This window comes from Thalia democratica, chromosome 4, assembly GCF_965202585.1.
Source record: "Thalia democratica chromosome 4, ktThaDemo2.hap1.1, whole genome shotgun sequence".
NCBI lineage: Eukaryota > Metazoa > Chordata > Thaliacea > Salpida > Salpidae > Thalia > Thalia democratica.
The window spans coordinates 46,846,989-46,867,944 of record NC_139168.1 but is presented as its reverse complement, the minus strand read 5'-3'; the positions used below and the strand labels follow the sequence as shown (position 1 = coordinate 46,867,944).

Sequence of the window (20,956 nt, the reverse complement as noted above, 5' to 3'; positions counted from 1 at the left end):
TGAAAATGTACTTAAAATCTTGTCTAATAACATAACAACTAGTATATATATTAAAGATTTTATAAAAAGTTCTGGTCGTAGTGCTCGACAAATTGAATTGTAGCTAAATATTTATTTAATTATATAAAAACAATAGTTAATACAGCTGATAAATTGATAAATCAGAGAAGAACATAACACTAAACAAGAAAAGCGAAAGACAAAACATATGCAGCAATTACTAAAAATACTTTTTAGCAAAATTAAAACTAACTAAATATAAAATAAAAGTAAAATTTAAGCCGCAAACACGAGTAGTTTTAAAATTTTTTCTTATAGTTTAAAAAAAATTTCTAGTAGTTTAGAACATTTTTCTAATAATATCTTTTCCAAACTTTCCAAAATGCATAAATTAACAAGTACAGCGTTTTATTTTTTAATTCAGCTAACTCTACAATAAACTGTATTATTGCTACGTCATAATTATTACAAAAAATTTCAATATCTAAATTTCTGTTTACTATTGCTATAAACTTAGCTTACTGACGAGTACATGAAGTTTTATATTTCATGTACGAAACAGCTTTCTAAACTATTGTTTTTATATAGTTAAATAAATAAATAAAAATAAATAAATATATATATAACTTTAAATTAACTTAGGAAAGTAGATAAAAAATACTAGAAGCAAACATGTGAGTACTTGAATAATAGGTTACAATTTCTTTAAAGAAAGTAAAAATGAAATACGCTGAAGTATATTTACGTTAAGTTTTATCAGTATTTGTCCTAAAAACTATATCTATATCCTTTTTATTTAATAATTTTACTTTAACCGTAAAAATAAAATTACATTTGAATAGATGAATAAACTATTGTATAATTTTCTAATAGGTTAAAAGAATTGAATTCTACCATAACAGAACTTAAATTTTATAAATGAAAACATAAGGATAAATACTGTTACATTTGTGCACTTAATGAGAAAAAACAATAATAATGTTTAATAATAATAACAAAAACAAATTTCCCTCTATTTTAAACATACTATTTTATATTTTGAATACTTGTCTATATCTAAAATTGTAATAATAGAAAGCAAACAACATTTGCAAAAATTAAAAAGAAGTTTTTTTTTTGATTTCCTTAGAAAAATAGATTTTCTAACATAAGTTTGTTTGAAACAATTATCTCAGCTTACTATTCAAATACTTAGTTTTCTTTTAAAGTATATACATCTACAAGTAATTTTTTTACATTGGCAAGCTAAAAAAAGTTTAAAAAAAGAAAAAATTTGTAGATATTCTGAACTTAATTCAAAATAGTAATCTTAAAAAATAATCTAAAGAACAACCAGATAGAAAATACTGCAATCGAGACTAAACCACTGTTACTTTAGCCAAACAAATCAACAATTAAACAAAAAATAAATCTGGGTATTAGATTACGAATACTATTAACTCTCTAAACAAAAGTAAATAATAGCAATTATCACTAATGACCTTAATAATCACTATTTCACTTAAGTCAGCTGGTAACAAGTTACTGTTATCGTAAACATAAACAGACCTTACTCATATAAATAAAGACTTTCAAGTTCTAATATTTTTCTGAGTTTTTAATTCTCTTACACTATCATCATAATTCTTATAATGTATGCATCTAATATAAATACTCTGTTTATGAGAATTTTGATATCATTTACAAATTTCTTATTTGGTCTTCTCCAACAGAACAAGCCATATCTAACATTGTTCATAAGCAAAGAATTAAAGTTCAACTATAATGCTTTTTTTTAAGACGTTTTATATAGTACAGCTAATGTTTTTTGTAATTGTGTTTTTATAGTTTCTATGTGTTCTGACTATTTTAAAGTTTTGTCTAACACTATTCCCAAGTATTTATAGTTATTTGTCTTTGTTATAACTGCTTTACCTACTTTTACATTAAGATCTATATTTTTCCAAAAACTATTTTTTAATTGATGTAGAATCATGTTTCTGGTTTTGTTAAGGTTTAGTTTGAGTTTTTTTACCATAAGCCAATCTGATACATTTTTTAATTCTGTATTAAAACTTTTACTATTGTTTAAGTATGCGTTTTTTTGAATGTTTTTGTTTGGCATTGTGTCATCTGCAAAGTTGAGAAATCTAAGACTAGTGTTATTCTCTAAGTCTTTTATATGTATAAGGAATAACAACGATCCTAACACTGAGCTTTATAGTACCCCAACTTCAGTTTTTTCACAGGTTGACTCATATCCTTCAAAGATAACGAACTGTTTTCTTCCATCTAGGTATGAACAAATTAGTAGATGCGTACTTCCTCTCACACCATAACATTCCTATTTCCTTAGTAAGATATTTATTTCTACACTATCAAATGCTTTACTTAAATCCAAAAAGACTGCACTAACTGCATTTCCTTTATCAAAACTGGACAGAAACCCTTCACGAAGTTAAGAAAAAGTTAAACTGGTGGAATAAACCAAACTGAGAACTATTTAAAAAATTTTTTAGAAAAAAACTGTACGGGCGATTATAGATAACTTTTTATTATTTTATTTTAACTAGATAAAATTGAAATGGGTCTACAATTATCTGGTTATGTTTTCAATCCTGATTTAAAAATTGGTATTACTTTTGCAAGTTTTATGCTACTTGAATAAACACCTTCATTGAATGCTTGTTAGTTAGTTTTCTTAGTATTGGGGATATAAAATTGTTTACTTTCTTAAAGATCTTTATAGATATACTATCCTCACCACTGGCTTTGTTTGAGTCTAAACTTTTAATAATATTAAATACTTCAGTTTCTGTAACATAAAACCAAAAAAATATCACTAACATTTCTCAGATTGTAAGTAAAACCTAGGGAGTTACCTTTTTTATTGATGTTTGCTTTCCAGTGTTAGAAAAATGAATATTAAGTTTGTTTACTATATCTATTGGTTTTGTATAAGATTTTTGATCCACATCTATGTGAATATAAATTTACACAGCTCACTATTTATGGTATGAGTTATAAATATGGAAATATTTCTTAAAAATCCTAAAGAATTATATAGAAAGCTATTCAATTGGGAACCCAGACAATCATTAAATGTATAAGTTAAACTCTAGTTTATAAAGATAACTTAAGTTTTTTGCTTGTTTAGTTTAGATAATTTTGAACGTTATTGCTTCGAAGTCCAGTAACAATTTCCTAAGTCAAGTTTTAAGATATTTTATTATTTTGACTAAAATATAAAATGTGTTTTTGTAAAAACTTAGTATCAAAACCATTAACTGCTATATTTTTCAGTATATATAATTTTATTTAAAAAATATTGCAGTTTAAATTTTCTTTTTACTATATCCAGCTCAGTTTCTTATAAAAATATAGCAGGTATTAAATACTAAAGTAACTAAGTATAATTTTCGTGTCCAGATAATTGCTTTTATGATGTTGATTGATAAGGGGGTAAGTTACTTTAGATTTTCTTATAATAAATTACGTAACAAACTTAATGGAGCGTAAATTGAAGCAGGTAGAATGCAGATGTAGGTAGGAATTGAGAGTCTACTAATATCAGTTCCCATGACGATGCATTTTATAACAAAAATAAATGTATTTAATGAAGCGCTATTTAGCGCAAAGTTTCAGATTTTGCAATATACTGTAAGAAAATAAATGCTTAATTTTCTTTTTAAGAAGTTTTTTTTTAGTTGAGTATAGTTATTAAAAAAGTTTTAAAATTTATTATTGTTGTTTAACTACTGATATATTATACTTTGAATTTATCATCGCTAAAATACAAAAAATTATAACAAAATTGTACAAAATGATTAAAAGTAAGAAAAATCAAATGAAAATATTTATGCAACATTTTACAAACTTAATGAAAAAATATGTTTGTTTGACTAAAAAATATTTTTAAATCAATAAAGTTAGAAACTATAGATTAAAAATATTTAATTCTCAGTACAGTTTAACAATTTCAAGCTGTAAAGAAACATAATTTAATTACTTACTTATATCACTGTTTTTAAAATGTTTGTCTTTTTAATGCATAAAAATTTTTTTTAGAACAATCGAAGTCATATGTTGCCACATAACCAGCTTGGTTTGACCTTTGGTGACCCTTCTTGCTTGACATATGTTTACAATCTCAAGCACTTTTACTTTTAAAATAGTTATGTTTACTTACTACTAAACAGCATAACTTTTTCACTTTCACTGATAAGTTTAATATATCAAAATAGTAAAACCCTACAAATAGCTTGATTGTAAAAACAACCGTTTTTTAATAATGTTCATATTTACTACATATTTAAAAGTATAGCTTTGTTTTTTGTTAGGTAGCTATGAAATACCACACTAAAATGAGTATATAAATATTTAGTTATAATATTAAAAAGTAGAGCCTCTCAAAACTTGTGATTAACTTTAAGTATAACTTACATTATTTTGGAGAAAAAGATACAAAATTATTTCCTTATAGTATTAAATTAGTTTAGTTTCATATAAATATATTTTAACTTCAGAAAAATAGAGGTTTAAACTAGACACTTCTTGAAAACTGTTTTAAAAGCATCAAATGCAGCCACAAGTATATAAGAAAATATATATTCTTGAGATTAAAATCGTTTGTAATCTTATGAACCCACTTATCTGATTTTTATTTATTAGTGTATACGTAAAATAAATCAGCAGTAAGTAGCTTCAAAAAAGCGTACAATCGCTCAGAGATTATGAGACAATACATAGTCTACTTCCGGCATCGAAAGATTCTGGCAATTGATAAGCTTACCATGACCTTCTTTCTTTTTGTTACTACGTGTCAAATTATATCTGACCATCATCAATAATCACCGCGTTGCTATCATCAAAGTAGACCGCCTACAACCAAAACTTTCTCCGTTGCTTGTCTACCATTTGCCTACCGTTGTTTATTCTAAATTTATATTGCAACTCATCAGTTTTTTCTGAAGAATTGGCAGTTTCGTATTGTTTTAACGCGCGCAGCAGGTGTTTTGTATAAACACGGGTGTTTGAGTGGGTATCAAGTGGTTGCCCGTGAGAACTTTTATATCACATTGTTAATATGCTGGTTTTACTCTGCTATTGTTAATATGCGGTTGAGTTAGAATCTTTCACTAATAAAACTTAAATTTTATATTTAGTAACGGTTTTTTTTTATGTAAAATACTTTTGTCATATCAAGTTTCTAAAGTATCACAAGTGTTTTAGTCAAGTTTTTTTTTTGTCTTATTAAAAGTACTTTTTAATTATAAACTTAAACTATTTGTTATGTTAACAAAAGTAGTTCATTTTATTTTTAGTTTTTCTCAATCGAGACATATAAAATCGCTAAAACTATTTAAATTAATTATTAAGAAAATAATTAAGTGAAAGCATTTTGAATTTTTGTATATAATTATACTTTGAAAAGTAAAAAGTTGGAAGTCTATAATAATCTAAGATACTAAAAACTAAAGTTTTTATTTTTTCGCAATCGAAGTATATACACTATCAGTTTTTAAGTATTGTACAATCTAAGTTGATTGTTGTTGAATCTGTTAGTATTAGAAAATAAGTATTTTGTTAATACTTATTGTGAAATATGTATAACTAAATACAGCATTAAAATTACGAGTACTAAAACAAAATAAAATATTCAAGCAATTTTAATTTAGAATTTTGTAGATTTGTACGAAACTTAACTTACCATTTAAGCTTAATAACAGCAAAAATAATTCTTAATAATTTTTATAAAACAGTTTTTCATCTACTAAATTAAATTTTTCTAAAATAAAGATTGTTTATAAAAAGAGCATTGAAACAGATACCCAACCTAAAAAATAGAAAGTTCTTTATAATATTATAAAAATGTTTTTTTTTAAATATACATAATTTGTTATAAATATAGATTAGTTGTAACTTAAGTACTTTTATCTCACTAAATTAGTGTTTTTTTTAATCAAATTAAGAGGTTTTTAAAACACTTGTAAATTTATTGCACCCCTAACAGAAATACCACGCATTGCCACTGTTATGTAGCTCTATAACTAGTAGTTTTAGTTTGGTATAGAGACAGATATATTTTGGTTTCGAGTGTAAAATATTTAAGGAGTTTTGAGTGTAAAATATTGGCGCGAAATTGTTTATGTCTAACTATCTTTTTTATGTAGTACATGTGTTATTCGTATAGAATAAACTGTTTTTAATAGCCATAAAGTTACCAAAAAATGTATGATGTTTTGTTAATAATGGACACTATTGTACAACTATTCCTGGTCTTTTTTTTTTAATCAGCATAAATGTAAACATTATATAAATTTAAAATACGTTTAGATGTCACTTTAAAAAAATAATGTATCCTCTTTATATGTAGCTGATACAAAATATGAAAAACTATGAGATAATAAAAGTTAAGAAGAATATTTACTATACTACATTAGCTAAAAATGTTTATGTTTAATATAAAACTAAAAAACTTCATGATAAATCATTAACAACATTATTTACATAGCCAATAAAAACTAAACCTTGTCCTTTTTTCAGTGTTCAAAGCTTAAATAAGCACGTAAGCCAACATGAAATAATACATATACAACAGAGCTAAAAGTAATGTGAGAAAGCGCCATATAAGTACTAGAAGCAAGTTGTGTGTATTAGATTTTGACTTGTTTATGCAACAGTAATCGTCCAGTTGAAAAATCGTGAGTAAAACTAATATTTACTTAGTTTTAAAGACTGTCCTTTATACCTTAGTTTTTTACAACTGTAACGCATTAATTGTTAATGTTTGGTTAATTATTTTTACAGTTAACTTTTTTCTATTTAATTTATTTTTGAATTTTATAATAGTGCTTTTTAAGTATTTTTAGTAACTTCTTTTGAAAAATGTTTTTTTTTAACTTTGAAGTGTTAAAATTACCTAAAAGAATTTTTATCCAAGCATATTTGCTATTTCAATAAAATCAAACCCTTGTCATTTAAAATATAAACAAAGTAAAATAAAATTCATAATTTAACTTGCCTAGGGCTAAGTTTATACAAAATAAAGAGAAACTGTTTTAATACTAAATAGAATTAAAAAGTTTACTTTATACTAACAATAATAAAATAAAACCAACGCAACTAATTTTAAGTAAAAGGCAAAAACACTTTTGTTTCTTCAAGGGGGTCGTATGTAGTGTAAAGAAATTCTCTTATACTTTCTTTTAAGTGTTGTTGTTTGGCAGCAACTTTTTTTTTTGTATAAATTTAATGTCGTTTGTAAGTGTTTTTATATTGTCAGCCAATGTGTGCCAAAATTTTATCTTTAACAACAAGTGATGGTTTAAAAAAAAATTAACGTACTCATTAAAAAGTTTACTTAAGTCGGACATTTTAGTCAAAACTTTACTTGATTGAAGTAATTTATTTTATACTAAAATTTAGGTTTATCTATTTAAAAAAAAATTATTTAAAAACAAGTATAAGTAAACAAAATACAACATTATCTAGAATTACAGAAAAACCGAGCAAAAGTGGTATTTTGTTTACATTTAAGGTCGTAAAAAATAGTATAAATACTTATCATAGGACTGACAGTTTTTGCAACAATCCGCAATCTATTACGCTTTCACCTAATGAAGATGAGCATTAAGAACATAGATAGCTGTGACAATTTACGATAAAACATAACAATACAGAATGATATAACAACGAGTAAATGTAAATCAAGTAAAAAAGCTTAAGTTTAGTATAAATCTAATTTAAAATTAAATTGCTCTGCAAACTGAAAAATTTAAAATAAATTTTTGGGAAGCGAAAGTCAACCTTACAGTCTGTATAAATAAACATAGACCTTTTATATTAAAAACGATGTGACTTGATAAAAAGAGTTAACATTGCACACACCCTTTCCGGCCAATAACAGTAAAGTTGCCGATGGTGTAAATTATTTTTACGCGTGTTATTCATACACATTGCCGACGACAATTTGCCCACAACAAACAAAGACAAATTATAGTCAAATGATCTTTTTGTATGATGGTGAATAAAAACAACTGTCAGACTTCACAACATCCAATTCAAACACAGTTCTTTTACAAAAAGTTAGTCTTGGTTTACATTAGGGTTTGTTGTTTCAATGCAAGTGACGTCGAGTATTCTTAGCGTGGAAAAAAGCTGTTGTTTTAACTTGAGTGTATAGATACACGCTTTTTGTTTGTCAAACAACACGTCCTAAATATATTTTGTTGTTAAGGTCATTGACTTTTTAAATTAAACAACTTCAATATGTATTTGTTCATAAAACTAATTTTAGAGTTTTTGATACATACATCATATTTATATCTAACAAACAAAACTGACATAACTATTTAAAGTGTATTAGCAGTAATAACTAAAAACAATTATTTCTAATTACTAATATAAAAAGTTTAGCAAATCTTAATAATTACCTTGATATTATTTTTAGTCCTAAATTCAAAATAGCTTAAACTATTTTTCATAAAAGTAAGTTTGCTAAAAAAATGCAAATATTAGTGGTATAGTAACACTAGTACATTGTCACTTTTATCTTTGAAGGCTATAAAAATTTGTGTATTTGTTTACTTTGTTTACTTATACTTGTTTTTAAATAAGTTTTTTTTAAATAGATAAACCTAAATTTTAGTATAATGTAGAAGCGTATTTTTTTATAGCTTCACACTAACACTGTTTAAATAAAAAAATATTACTAAAATTAGATATGAAATAACAATAGATAGTAGGATATACCATAATAATAACAACAATTTTCATAGTGTTTTTTTTTCTTTATTTTACTGACGTACGTTTCTCTGTGTTAAAAATTTTACACAAGTTCGTTAAGTTCTGAAAAAACAAGTACTGCAAAAAGAATAGAAGATAGAGAAGATGGATGTGTATACTATATAAAACAACATAATGTTAGGAACTTTATTAACAAACTATCGGTAATTAACTTTTTAGTATTCGTATTTTTAATACAGCATAAAAATATTTGAACTAACTTATATACTAAAGATTTATTTTTATTATTTCGAAAAATTAAAGGTGAAAAGTTTGCAATTTATTAGTAAGGTAGTTTTTAGCAAGTCAGTATATTATGTCAAATCTAGATATAAAAACAAAAGCTATTAAAACAGGGTTAATAACTTCCCTGTTTAACAATTTGGAATATATAAAAATTATCATTAGTGTAATACATAATAATCGAAAAACTGTTTTACTTAGTGGGTAGCTACGACCTATTGTTTAAAAGTGTTTCTAAAATTTTTGGTAAACTGGTATTACTAAGTTTATACTTAAGAACGAAATAATGTTGATATAAAAAAAATTCATATTTTATTTTAACTGACTAGCAGTTTCTGGTTTAGTTTCAACAATTAGATACAAAAGTTGTTTTTTGCTTTCTTATATACCGTTTTAATACGTTAAGTTTTGAGAATAATTATTTTTTTTAGTTATAAGCAAACATATATTTATACTATGTTTCTTTTTAAATATAAATTACTCTAGCTTAGTTTTTTCTCAAAAAAATAGCTTAACAAAAATATTTACCAAATTTCGTTTTATCAACACTGATAAAAAATAGTAGCTATTCACACTTAATACAACAAGTTTATAATTTAATCGCAGGTAGGTTTTAAAATATAAATTTATTCCAAAACTATTTTAGATGAAACTTGCGTTTTTATTGTAAATATGAAATTTTGCATACATACGATTTTTAACTTAATGTTACAGCTTAACTATATTTACATTTTTAGTTAAACAAATCATCTATTAGATTTACATTTTTAGTCTTTTTTTTTATTTAATAAATATGTAAAACAATAGTGTACTTTTTTTTAAATACTTTACTGATGAAATAAAAAACATTTATAAAACAGACGTTTTATCTCATACTTCAAATTGATGACGTAAACTCAGTTGTTTAAGAAAAGCGTTTCTCTAAATTAAATTTCTGAGTGATCAAAATTATTACAAACAACAATAAATGTTCAAATGTTTAAGTAAAATGATTAATATACTTAAAATTTATTTATGTACATTTTTCGAATGCTTTTTTCAATTTAATTTAGTTTATTACAGTGTTTATCGTGGAAGTATAACATAAAAATTATAAATACTGAACACTATTTTCCTTTGATAATCAAAAAAAAAAAGTTTTTGTTAATATAGAGTTTAAAAATCAAAACAAAATAAAATACTTTTATTTTTTTATCTTTACACATTACTTTAGTGTAGCAAATTGTACTTTACTTTTATTGCTCTCACTTTTTTATTTTTGTTTAGCCAAGGTCGATGCTATTCTAACTTCATACAATGTACGACTAGGCAAAAGTAAATAGAGCAAATTACTTCAAACACTGCGCGCTCGTCATAAAATGCCAGCTTATACGGATCAATTTTTTACAATGTTATTCAAATTTGTTTTCAGTTACACTTTATCACCATTAAAGTGTTAAATCTTACTATTGCCTATAAAAACGCCATAAAACCTCATCATCAATTTTATTTTAAATGAAAAAATTGACGCTTATAATCATTATTCAATTTATAAATCAAAGTTATTAATAAAATATTTACTAACATTAAAATAAGCTTATAGGAAAAATTAAATATAAAGTTTATTTCAATTTTGTTTAAAAAGATCAAACACTTGAAGTCTGTTCTAATGGATAACTTAGATATTTTTTAGTTTATATTGCAACAAAGTTGTGTTTTACCTTTAAAGTATTTCAATTGTCACTTTTTTCCTAAATAACCAAAGTTAAAAAAACAAATACTTTCTCTAAAAATTCCTTCAGGTATTAAATAAAGGTTTGAGTTAAAACTAAACAATATTTTATTTTATATTAATTTATAGTTATTCAGGAATAAAGAAAAATAATAATTAAATGATAATTTTTCGACTTTGTTAACTAATAATAGTATTTGTATGGTAGTGTTTAGTTAAAATGTTTTTTTTATTCAAGTCTTAAAGATTTTACAAAATTTATGTATTCAATATTTTTAATTTATAGTATGCTCATTATTATAAAAGGTGTAAATTTTTAATCACTATACTTTTATAAAATCTAATGTGCACGTGTTCCCACTTAGAATAGCATGCTTTAAGCTACTTAAACTAAATAACGATTACTTGTATGCTTTTGTCTCAAACTTTAAAAACTGTACTTTTTCTAACAAAAAAGTTTATTAAGTTTGGTATAAAAATGAAGTCATATTAGAGCTACACTAGTTTCAATAATTTGTAAATAAATTTTAGGCCCATTTTTATGTTTTAAATTTAAAAGAACTTTTTTAAATGTTATGAAAAATATCCTATATAATATTGGAAAAAGATGTTTAAGTACAAACTATATTTTACGAAATAGAGTTATAAAACAACAAGGCTTTACTTGCTTTCTAAAATTTGTAAATCTGATTTCTACTTGAAACTTGTTATCATTTCTATATTGTATAGCAACATGAAAGTGAAAGTATAAGATTAATAAATATAGGGTTAAAAAGATCTTATAAGTTACTAACAAAACTTAAGTTGTATAACATTTTTATGTAAATTTTTTTAATTAGCAGTAGTTATACCAAAGATATTCAAACTAACATGGTATTTTTATTATAAAAGCCTTGAAGACTTATTATAATTACTTCTATGTTAATACTTTATCAAGTTTTTATTTGAAAAACAACAACTTTTTGACTCAACGACACTGATTTTATAAAAGTTTATTGGTATATGTTCTACATATAGATTAAATTAATGAATAAAAATAACAATGTTAAAAGTACCTATAATAAAACTGACCAAACTAACATCAAGCATAAAAGTTTTGCAATTAAAGCAAATAACTGACGGCATTTTATTCTAAAACAAGTTTTTGGTAAATAATTTTATAAAACTTGTTTAAACACACGTCAACGTGTAACCAGAAAATCATGAAATATAAAGCAAATGTTTATTAAAGTACTTAGAAGAATTCAATTATTCTCAAAATAGTACTAAAAAAAATTATTTAATATAATTTTTTAATGAACAATTAACTATAAAAAAAAGTTTAAGAATTTTTGATTTTTAGAATTCTTACACAGTATCACATTAAAATGTGAGGATATCAGCAACAGTCAATTCTTTAGCACGAAGCACGAGTACTTACTTCATTTTAGTTTTGATGTGAGTACTAAAGCGAGTAAAATAATTTTCGAGTGATACTCAAAATACTGATTTTAAATTCAACTAACGACGTGTATAGTTTTATTAAGTAGCGGAATAAACTGTATTATTTTAAAGCTCTTTGAAAGCAACAGTATAAGTACAGAAATGCTTCTGACTAAAAATTTACATCACAACACAAAATAAAAAATTACTATATTAGTCTTTAAAGAACAGTAAAAAAAAGGAAATAAACTTAGAAAAATATTTGACAGTGAATCTGCACAATTAAAATAAAAATAAGTAAAATTAACCAACTGTTATTTTGAAACAGTATACGTTTTAGAAAGAGAAAACATTTATTAGATATAATGACACTTGTTCTTTAGATTTATTCGTTTTGTTTAACACATAAAAATGTAAAACTTTTTGAATAAGAAGGTTATATACTCACTTGTAAATAAAATTACGAATAATAAGTTGTATTATTAAGAATAGTATGTTACTTATCAAATAGTAAGCTTATTTCATTCAAATTTATGTTTTTTCAAAAAATTAAGAAGGAACTGTATCATAAACATCAATTTGGAACAAATGTACACAATTCAATTTTCAAATCATTGGCATATAGAGTCGAAAAGTTTTTGAAAACAAATGAATTTCATTTACTTATACTTAAATGTCTTACACAGTGAATCTTTATCAACTCGAACTGACAACTCTTTGTTGAAATATTGACATATTCGGTAGTGTCAGCCTCCATCGCTTTCGAAATGATTCTCTTCTGCGGGATTTGCGACCACCACTTTCTTTGTTCTCCTTGTTTTCATTCACACTCGTGTTCAATGAAGTCTGCGAGGAAAAAAACGGGGATGAACTGCCGATCCGAGACATTCGCGTTCGTATTCTGCGAATGAAGTTGGGATTTATACGCTGCTTCAGGTGATGGTGTCCCTGAAACAAAGCTTCGTCGAATACAGACTTGAGGCCTTCCTCAGAAACTGATGAGCAGCTGTAGTACTTTTCAGCGCATAACTTTTTCGCCCATTCGTTGCCCGTTTGGTCATCAATTGGTTTCTCGCTGTGAACATTTTTTCACGTAAATAAAACAACAACTGAATAAAACAACTTAAAATAACTTTTTGCTGTAAGTAGGATTAAAAGTTTCGTGTTTAAAACAAATTTGAAGGTGTTTTTTATTATTTCAACACATATTCACTCAGAAGGTAATTCACTACGTTACTCAAAAACAATAAGAAGAACTTAATTACTGTATTTAAGTAATGTTTTTCTTGCAGATGAATGTTATTATTTTATAAATTATTAAAAAACACAAACTAATTTATATTGGATTTTTTCAATTTCAAGGATTTAACAGTTTTGATTCAACTATACAACCACTCATTTTAACAAAGTAACTTGGTTTGAATATTCACAAACTTTTTTTTTAATAAAACAACGATTTACTTAGTTTGTTCAAAACTTTGAACTTTATTAAGTTTTTTTTTTTAATACAGTTTTTAAGGAGTTATGAAAAAATACTTTATTTTTTCTTTGATAAATGTTTTAACAAAAAACAAACTAAATTTATTTGTTTTAATTTAAAGTAAATCAATAAAAGCTTTATTTTGTTTAATCAGCACATATTGACTATCATTGTAACCGTTACATTATACTCTATCACAATATGTCAGTAATAAAGTCAATTAGCGCACACTAAAAACTTAGTAAATATTGAAACAATACAAATAAATTACTTTTTAACAGTGAAATTTCAAATAATGACAGTCAAATTATCTGTCAAAAATTTCAAAAGATAATTAAAAAATTATGTTTAATCTCGTTTCAGCTTTATCATGTTTAAACTAAACAGTTTGTTTACTTCAACTAACAACAATTACTTAACAATTCGACATTTTTTTAGTTAGTATAAAGTAACTAAACTTCTTTTAGTCTTTTTCTAGTCTTTCAACTTTTTTACTACTAGTAACAGAACTTTTTTAATTACTTAGAAAACATTTTAAAGCACAAAATGTGCATAATTAAATTTTAAATATAACTGTTAGTAAAAATTAAAGTTGAGTATTTTAAAGTATATATATAAATATAATAGTTTTAAAATTTTCTTTTTTCTACATTTTTTAACTTTTTTTTAAATATTTTCGTTTAAAAAAAAACAAATTTTTATAGGTTTTATAATAAAATAAACAAACTCGATTTCCAGATTTGAGTTTTATAAATCAGTTATGTAAACACCCATATAGAAAAAATTGTATTTGAGAAATTGAATTGATTAAGTTTTTACAAAAAAGGTTAACTGTCTAACTTATCCAAACTACGAAAAGTATATATAACAATATAAAGTTAAAACGGATAAATCTTATTTAAGTCATATCTATTACTTTCTCGTATAAGTATTTTTAGTATGTTATTTTTTATACTTACAAAGATTTCTAGTTTTGTCTAATAATACTAAGTAAAAACAAGTATTATTTACTTATTAATGGAAAGGTCAACGATGTTTTCAATTTTGCAAGCTTCATCAGACTGAGTACCGACTAAAATTAATGGTACAGACGGCATGTACCTTTTCAGATCAGGTAACCACTTTTTCTTTATTGACTCCAAAGTTCTAGGACGAATTACTGAAAAGCAAAGCAAGACAACGTCTATTTCTTGGTGGCATAACCTCATAAAAAAACTTGACATGTCCTGATAATTTTTGTTTTATTTAAAAAACATACTCAAACAAAATGTTTAAGTGTTTAAGACTTACCTTAACTTTTCCTCCTGTATCCTTTATAATGAGCTCGTAGGGCTGGTTATACATTGTTACTGTTACTGTAAAGTTATTTTCATTACTAATTAAAAATTAGAAACATTTATGTACAATTGTTTTAAAATTATATTTTTATAGAAAACAGCAGTTTTTTTTTATATGATAGTTTATGGTTTCTTAGTTGTGTTATATTTTCGTTTAGTTCTTTTTTTTTAATATTAAGTTTAATTTTTTTTTATAGAAAGGTTAAATTATTGTTGGTTAAGAATTAAAAAAAAAGTTTATATTATATTAATTTATATGTACTTTAATGATGCCATATAAACAGTAAAAAAGCTAAAGTTTTAAAATATTTGACTCAAACCTTTAAACTCATCATAAACGGTTGGTGAGTAGCTATCCAGGTATTCCCCTGTTGTGTAACTTTTAATCATTGTTGTCTTTCCAACATTGGGGTCTCCAATAACTAAGCAACCAACTTTTTTAGGTTCCACAACAGACTTAGGAGGCAAGTGATTACGAAGTCTGGCGTGAATGCCGTGCTGGGGGACTGGGGGTGGAACACGGGGACTCTCGTTGGGCTTACGGTGGTAACCATGGAAATTTCGACTGTTTATACCATGATCGGGTAGGGGCGTTGTTGTTTTTTGGTCATTGTTTTCGTTCTTAGAATTCAAGTTGGTTAAATTTGTAGAAAGTGTCTTAAGTTTTGATTTTATTAAATTAGGCATAGCTTAAAGCTGAAATTTTTAAATAAAAATTAACTTAATCAACTAGTTTTAGGAAACACAGAAATTTTTTTCTGAGTCTAATTTAAATTTATTATCATATTGTTTATTGTGCAATGTTAGACTCAGACATCAAGACCGGAGCCACTAAATCAGCACACACTAGAAGAAAAATTAAAATAAAATAGAATACATTTATGTTCAACAAAAGAAAAATAGAAAACACAAAGAAAAAACAATTAAAAATCTGTTTTAAGTATTTTTTTTAAAGTTAAGTTTTGTACATGTTATATCATTGTTTAAAAAGAAATTGTAACTAGCATAAAACTATGTTGAGTAGTTTAATAAAATATAAACTGTGACAGTAAAGTTGATTTTGATTTTTTACTGTTTTAGCTTATGGGTTTTCTTTTTCTAAGGATTTATCATATAAAACGAAATAAAAATTTACTAAACTTTTAATTTTATAAAAAAAAATGTTTTTTTTTACTAAAATAAAACGAAAAACACTGAACTAATACCGACTTTACCTTTAAACAGACAAATATAATCAATATATAAAGAAATTATTGTTGGAGATAGAACTTTCTCTATATAAACACAGTGCGCATTCTATCAAAGTATCTTCACAAACGCTCTCATATGAGTATTAACTTTTATGATAATTCTCTCTCAAACGTTTTCTGTTTTTTTTTCTCTCGTACGACTTAGGTGGCCAACTAGCTTTTTACCCTAACTCTCGAGATCGAAATAAACTAAATACTGCTGCAATGATTTTTGCAAAGTTATGTTTTGTTGTACCGTTTTTTTAATTACTTATATAATTTAATTGTATGCTATGTTGAAAAAACTTGAGAATAAACATAACACTTATATCAACCAACAAATATAAAGTTATTGTTATCATATTGTTTTTAGTATTTTAAAACCAAATGTATTAATATATATTCAAATTCTTTTAGTTTGAATATTTTCTATTTAAATTCTAGTATATATAATAGTCTAGTATTAATTTAAACTAAAAGAATTTGAATATTTTCTATTTTAGGTAAACACATAAAAGGTAAATTAAAACTACAAAATGTAGTAAGATATTTTTTTACTTTAAGTTCGTAAAAACTATATGTTTTTTTTTGTTTAACATTTTATAAAGATTTATAAGTTTATATTAATTTATGATACTTAATTTGTTTGTAAATAACGAATGTAAACCTTTAACAAAGTAAAAAACAAAATATAAGTTGTTTTACAAACATTAAAGTTTAAAAAAAGTTTCGCCCAAAAAAATCAAGTATGTATTACAAAAGATGTTTTATAGTGCTTAAAATCCAATGTAAACAAAAGCAATTAAAAAGTTTTTAAACACGACTTAAAAGTATTTTTATAAAGAATGAGCAGATTTTAAACAAGTAGATTAATTTAATCTTTTTGATTTATCTAACATACATACCGGATAAGAAAAAATGTTGGGCCCATAAAAATATATGTTGCCACACACTTACTTGAGCATTTTAAGTTCAAACAAATGTTTATTTAATATTTAGAATATTTTGTTTCTGGAGTTCTGGCAATTCTGCCTTAGACACAAAAACCCTGCTCTTGAAATATTAGTACTTGTCTTTTTTCAAACTTTAGATTAATTTTGAGGCATTTCATTTTAAATCACATATTTTTTCAATTAAGAAATATCAAAAAATGTATAGGTAACTTTTTTATTCTAAGGTTTTTGTTAAAAATAGTCTAACTTTAATACAATATTTTGTATTTGCTTTCGCTACAAACCATGTGTATGTTTGTTGCAAAAAATAAAATTTAATCTAAGCAATTGACAAACTATTAAAAATTTATAGAGGCCATTAAAATTAATTTCAAAGGAACAATTTCCCATTGATTATAACTTTGTTTTAGAAAGTTTTGTTAAGAAATTTTTCACTAATATAAGTATATAAAGTAAAAAGTTTCAAGATTAATTTAATAAAAAAAATTTAAAGATTAAATTATTAAACGTTATCATTAGTTAACAAGTAAGTTGTTTGTTGTAAATTTTAAAAAATAAAACATTTTGTTATGGAACAAGTATTAAAGCTTTAACTAGTTGCGGTGCGGAACGTCATAAACTACTTAAAATGTTTCCATTTTTGAAAATGAGTGTTTATTGATTTTAAAATCAAATTTATCTATGTCAGAGTCGTTATCAAAAAACTAGTTAGTTTCAAACTATGAAAATCAAAATCAATTACTGAGATACAAAAACAATGAAAAAAAGTTAAATCAAGTTCTGTCAACTTGATAGCAAATTTTTCCTAGATAATATGATATTTCAAAAACGAGGGAAAACTGATACTTAAAAGTATTTTTTTTTTATATATTTACCTTAGATTTAACAAGTAACTATTATCACTTTTTTCAATAATTTATTAAAGTATAAAAACTAAAAAATATTTTTTCGTATATTTGCAGATTACTAATTTAGATCTGAAAAAATAACTACGAGCAATATATCAACTCAACAGAACTCTTAAAATTAATTCACAAACTAAAACAAATGACTCAGAATACAATCTATGTTGTAAGATACTGGAAAAAGTAAATAGACCTAAAACAGGCGAAACACGTGCATGTTCGGCTTAAAAGGAGCAATTTTCATACTAAAAGCAAACAGCAACTGTATCAACAAAAGTACAAAACTGATGGGAAGCTGTAGACACAGGAATAAATTTCTGTTGATGAACTGGAAAGAAGAAAAATTTTGCTGATTTATTACGAATTAGGATTTTTGAACTTTGAAACTTTTGTTTTAAATTTTGTTTTTCGTGTTAAATATATTTTTGATGGCATTTATCTGAATTTATTTACAATGTCTTCCATTTTACATTTAACTGTGGTAAATTTACATTTACGTTTTGTGTTTTAACTTTTGCCAGTAATTATGTACAATCTGTATTTAAATACAGTAACCTCTCGGTTATTTACGCACATTGTGTCTTCAGAAAAAATGCGTAAAGATACGAGAGATCGTCAAGATAAGAGAGTTACCAAATATACTTACTATAATGGTTGTTTTTTGATATTGCTTCTAGTTAAAAGCAGACTGGGGACTTTTCCACTATTAAACATTTGTTTACTTTATTTATAAATATGAAAACAAAAGATAAAACAATACATTAAAAAAAAAACAGATTTAAATTACTATAAAATAATAAAAGTATGGTAATCTACCAGTACAGTTGCTGTTGTACAGCAAGTTATATTGGATTAACAACCAGACATCTAAAGAAGAGAATAAAAGAACACATACCAAAATGTGTAGAGAGTTTTTGCCTGTCAGATAAGAAAGATGATACACCGGTAAAGGTTTTAAACGCATCTAAACGTTCATCTATTTCAGAACATTTAGTTAATAATCCAACTTGTGCAAACAATTATAATATAGATAGATTTAAAATTATTAAAGTTTTTAGTCATGTTTTCGATTTGATTAAATTAGAAGCCATTTGTATTTTGTTAAGGAAACCTGTTTTATGTAAGCAAAAAGATTTTGACTATACTGTTTCTTTATTTTCGTAATATTTTATAAGGATTGTTTTCGTTTTAGTTTTACTGTTGATCAATTATAACGTAAATGGATTTATTTGATTTTAACTGTTACTAATTGCTTTTGTTTTTTATTAATCTCTTAATTACTTTGTGATTACTTAACTACTTGGTTACTATATAAGTGTGTAAAATCTTATTATTTGTTAGCATTTTACTCTACTGAAGAGAATTGCTCGAAATATATTTAGTGTTTTTGGAAGTGTGTGTCTTGTGTAACGTTTTGTATATTTACTGGTCACTTATGTTCCAATAATACTTCTATAAAAATTTTATTAATTTTAATAATAAGTAGATTCCATTTTTATCTTTATTTATTTGTGACTTATCTGATACTTAACTTTTATATTCTATTCTACTTAGCATATTCAACTTATAATTAAGAATTTGTTTACAATTAAGAAATGGTGTGGTGTCTATATTAAAATTTGTTTCTATAGCCTTTTACAAAAATATTCATTTGGTGCTGTAATGGGTTTCTTCTTTTGAACAAAAAAATATAAAATATAAGAAAACGTTTAACAAAAAAAAAATTGTTTATGTTACTACAACTTTTTTAATTTGACCTTTTCCCACATAAGGATAAACTTGTCTTGCATTGTATTTAAGATACATTGATGGATTTTTTGTGTAGGAATGAAATTTCATGCCATAAAAATTTGAAGAATTGAAAATTTTTATTTATTAAAAGGTATAAAAGGAGTGGTGTTAAGACACCTAAGCTATAAAGGTTAAAGCCATAAAATACAATAAGCTACTTATGGAAGGCACAAACTAACAATGAAAAAATATCAATTTCATTAAAAATAATCTCATGTTTTTTTTCAAATTATTCACTTCAAATTTTTGAAAAGTGTTCCTAATATTATTTAGGAAATTGTAAGAATTTTAAAGATATATAGAAGTGAGTTAGCATTTATAAACACATTTTAAATTAAAAACATACAATTAACCTAGTTTGTGCAATATTAAAAAAAATAAAATTTTTTTTTTTAGAGTTTTTTAGAATTCTAAAATGCGTAACAAAACGAGAGTGCAAAACTTTCATAGGTGCGTAAAGATGCGAGAGGTTACTATAATAGTTAAATAATGTTTAAAATATCCAAAAAGTTAAAGTTATCTTTGCTTTAACTGTATTGAATTCTATAACTTGCATTAACAGGTAGTCTAATTAGATGCAGACGATTAATTACTTATATTTTTTTATCTTTTACGCATGAATAGTTTTTTATAATATTTTGTAGTATGCCATAACATGCTAATGTCACTGTTTTGTTGAGGCCTGAAGGGACTAGCCTTTGTTGCTGTTGTTTAATAAAACTGATATCTACATTTATTTATAAAAAAAATATTGTAAAGTTATTAATTATTAACTACAAAGTCTTATTTTATTTTGAATTTTTTTTTTAATTATGAAATATGGCTAAAACAAGTTTAAAGAATACAATAATTTTTAATAAATTAAAGTTTTTTTTAGTTTTTATTATTTATCTTATTTTAACATTATAATCTTATTATATCTACAACTACTTTTTTTAATTTTTAAAATAACTATCATTTTTTAAAATAAGTACTATTTTTTGAGATATTGCAACTTAACTTTTTTTGAAGAAATTGAATTGTCATGTGACTGCTAGAAAAATAGCTACTGCAAAATTAGTACACGGTACAGAACGGACATCCAATTTAAATTTGAGTTTTATCTTCAACTTTTTTCCA

At 24.4% G+C, this 20,956-nt stretch overlaps 1 protein-coding gene across 1 annotated transcript; it reads right to left on the bottom strand.

The window, feature by feature from the left end:
* Positions 1 to 11,777: 11,777 nt before the first annotated feature.
* Positions 11,778 to 15,649, bottom strand: LOC145834545 (rho-related GTP-binding protein RhoQ-like). Its single transcript, XM_082941992.1, has 4 exons — positions 15,280 to 15,649; positions 14,913 to 14,977; positions 14,634 to 14,848; positions 11,778 to 13,217 (listed from the first exon to the last, which is right to left on the bottom strand). Exons 1-4 carry the CDS (start codon positions 15,644 to 15,646, stop codon positions 12,839 to 12,841), a joined length of 1,026 nt encoding a protein of 341 aa, XP_082798118.1. The 5' UTR covers positions 15,647 to 15,649; the 3' UTR covers positions 11,778 to 12,838.
* Between the last annotated feature and the right edge of the window lie 5,307 nt (positions 15,650 to 20,956).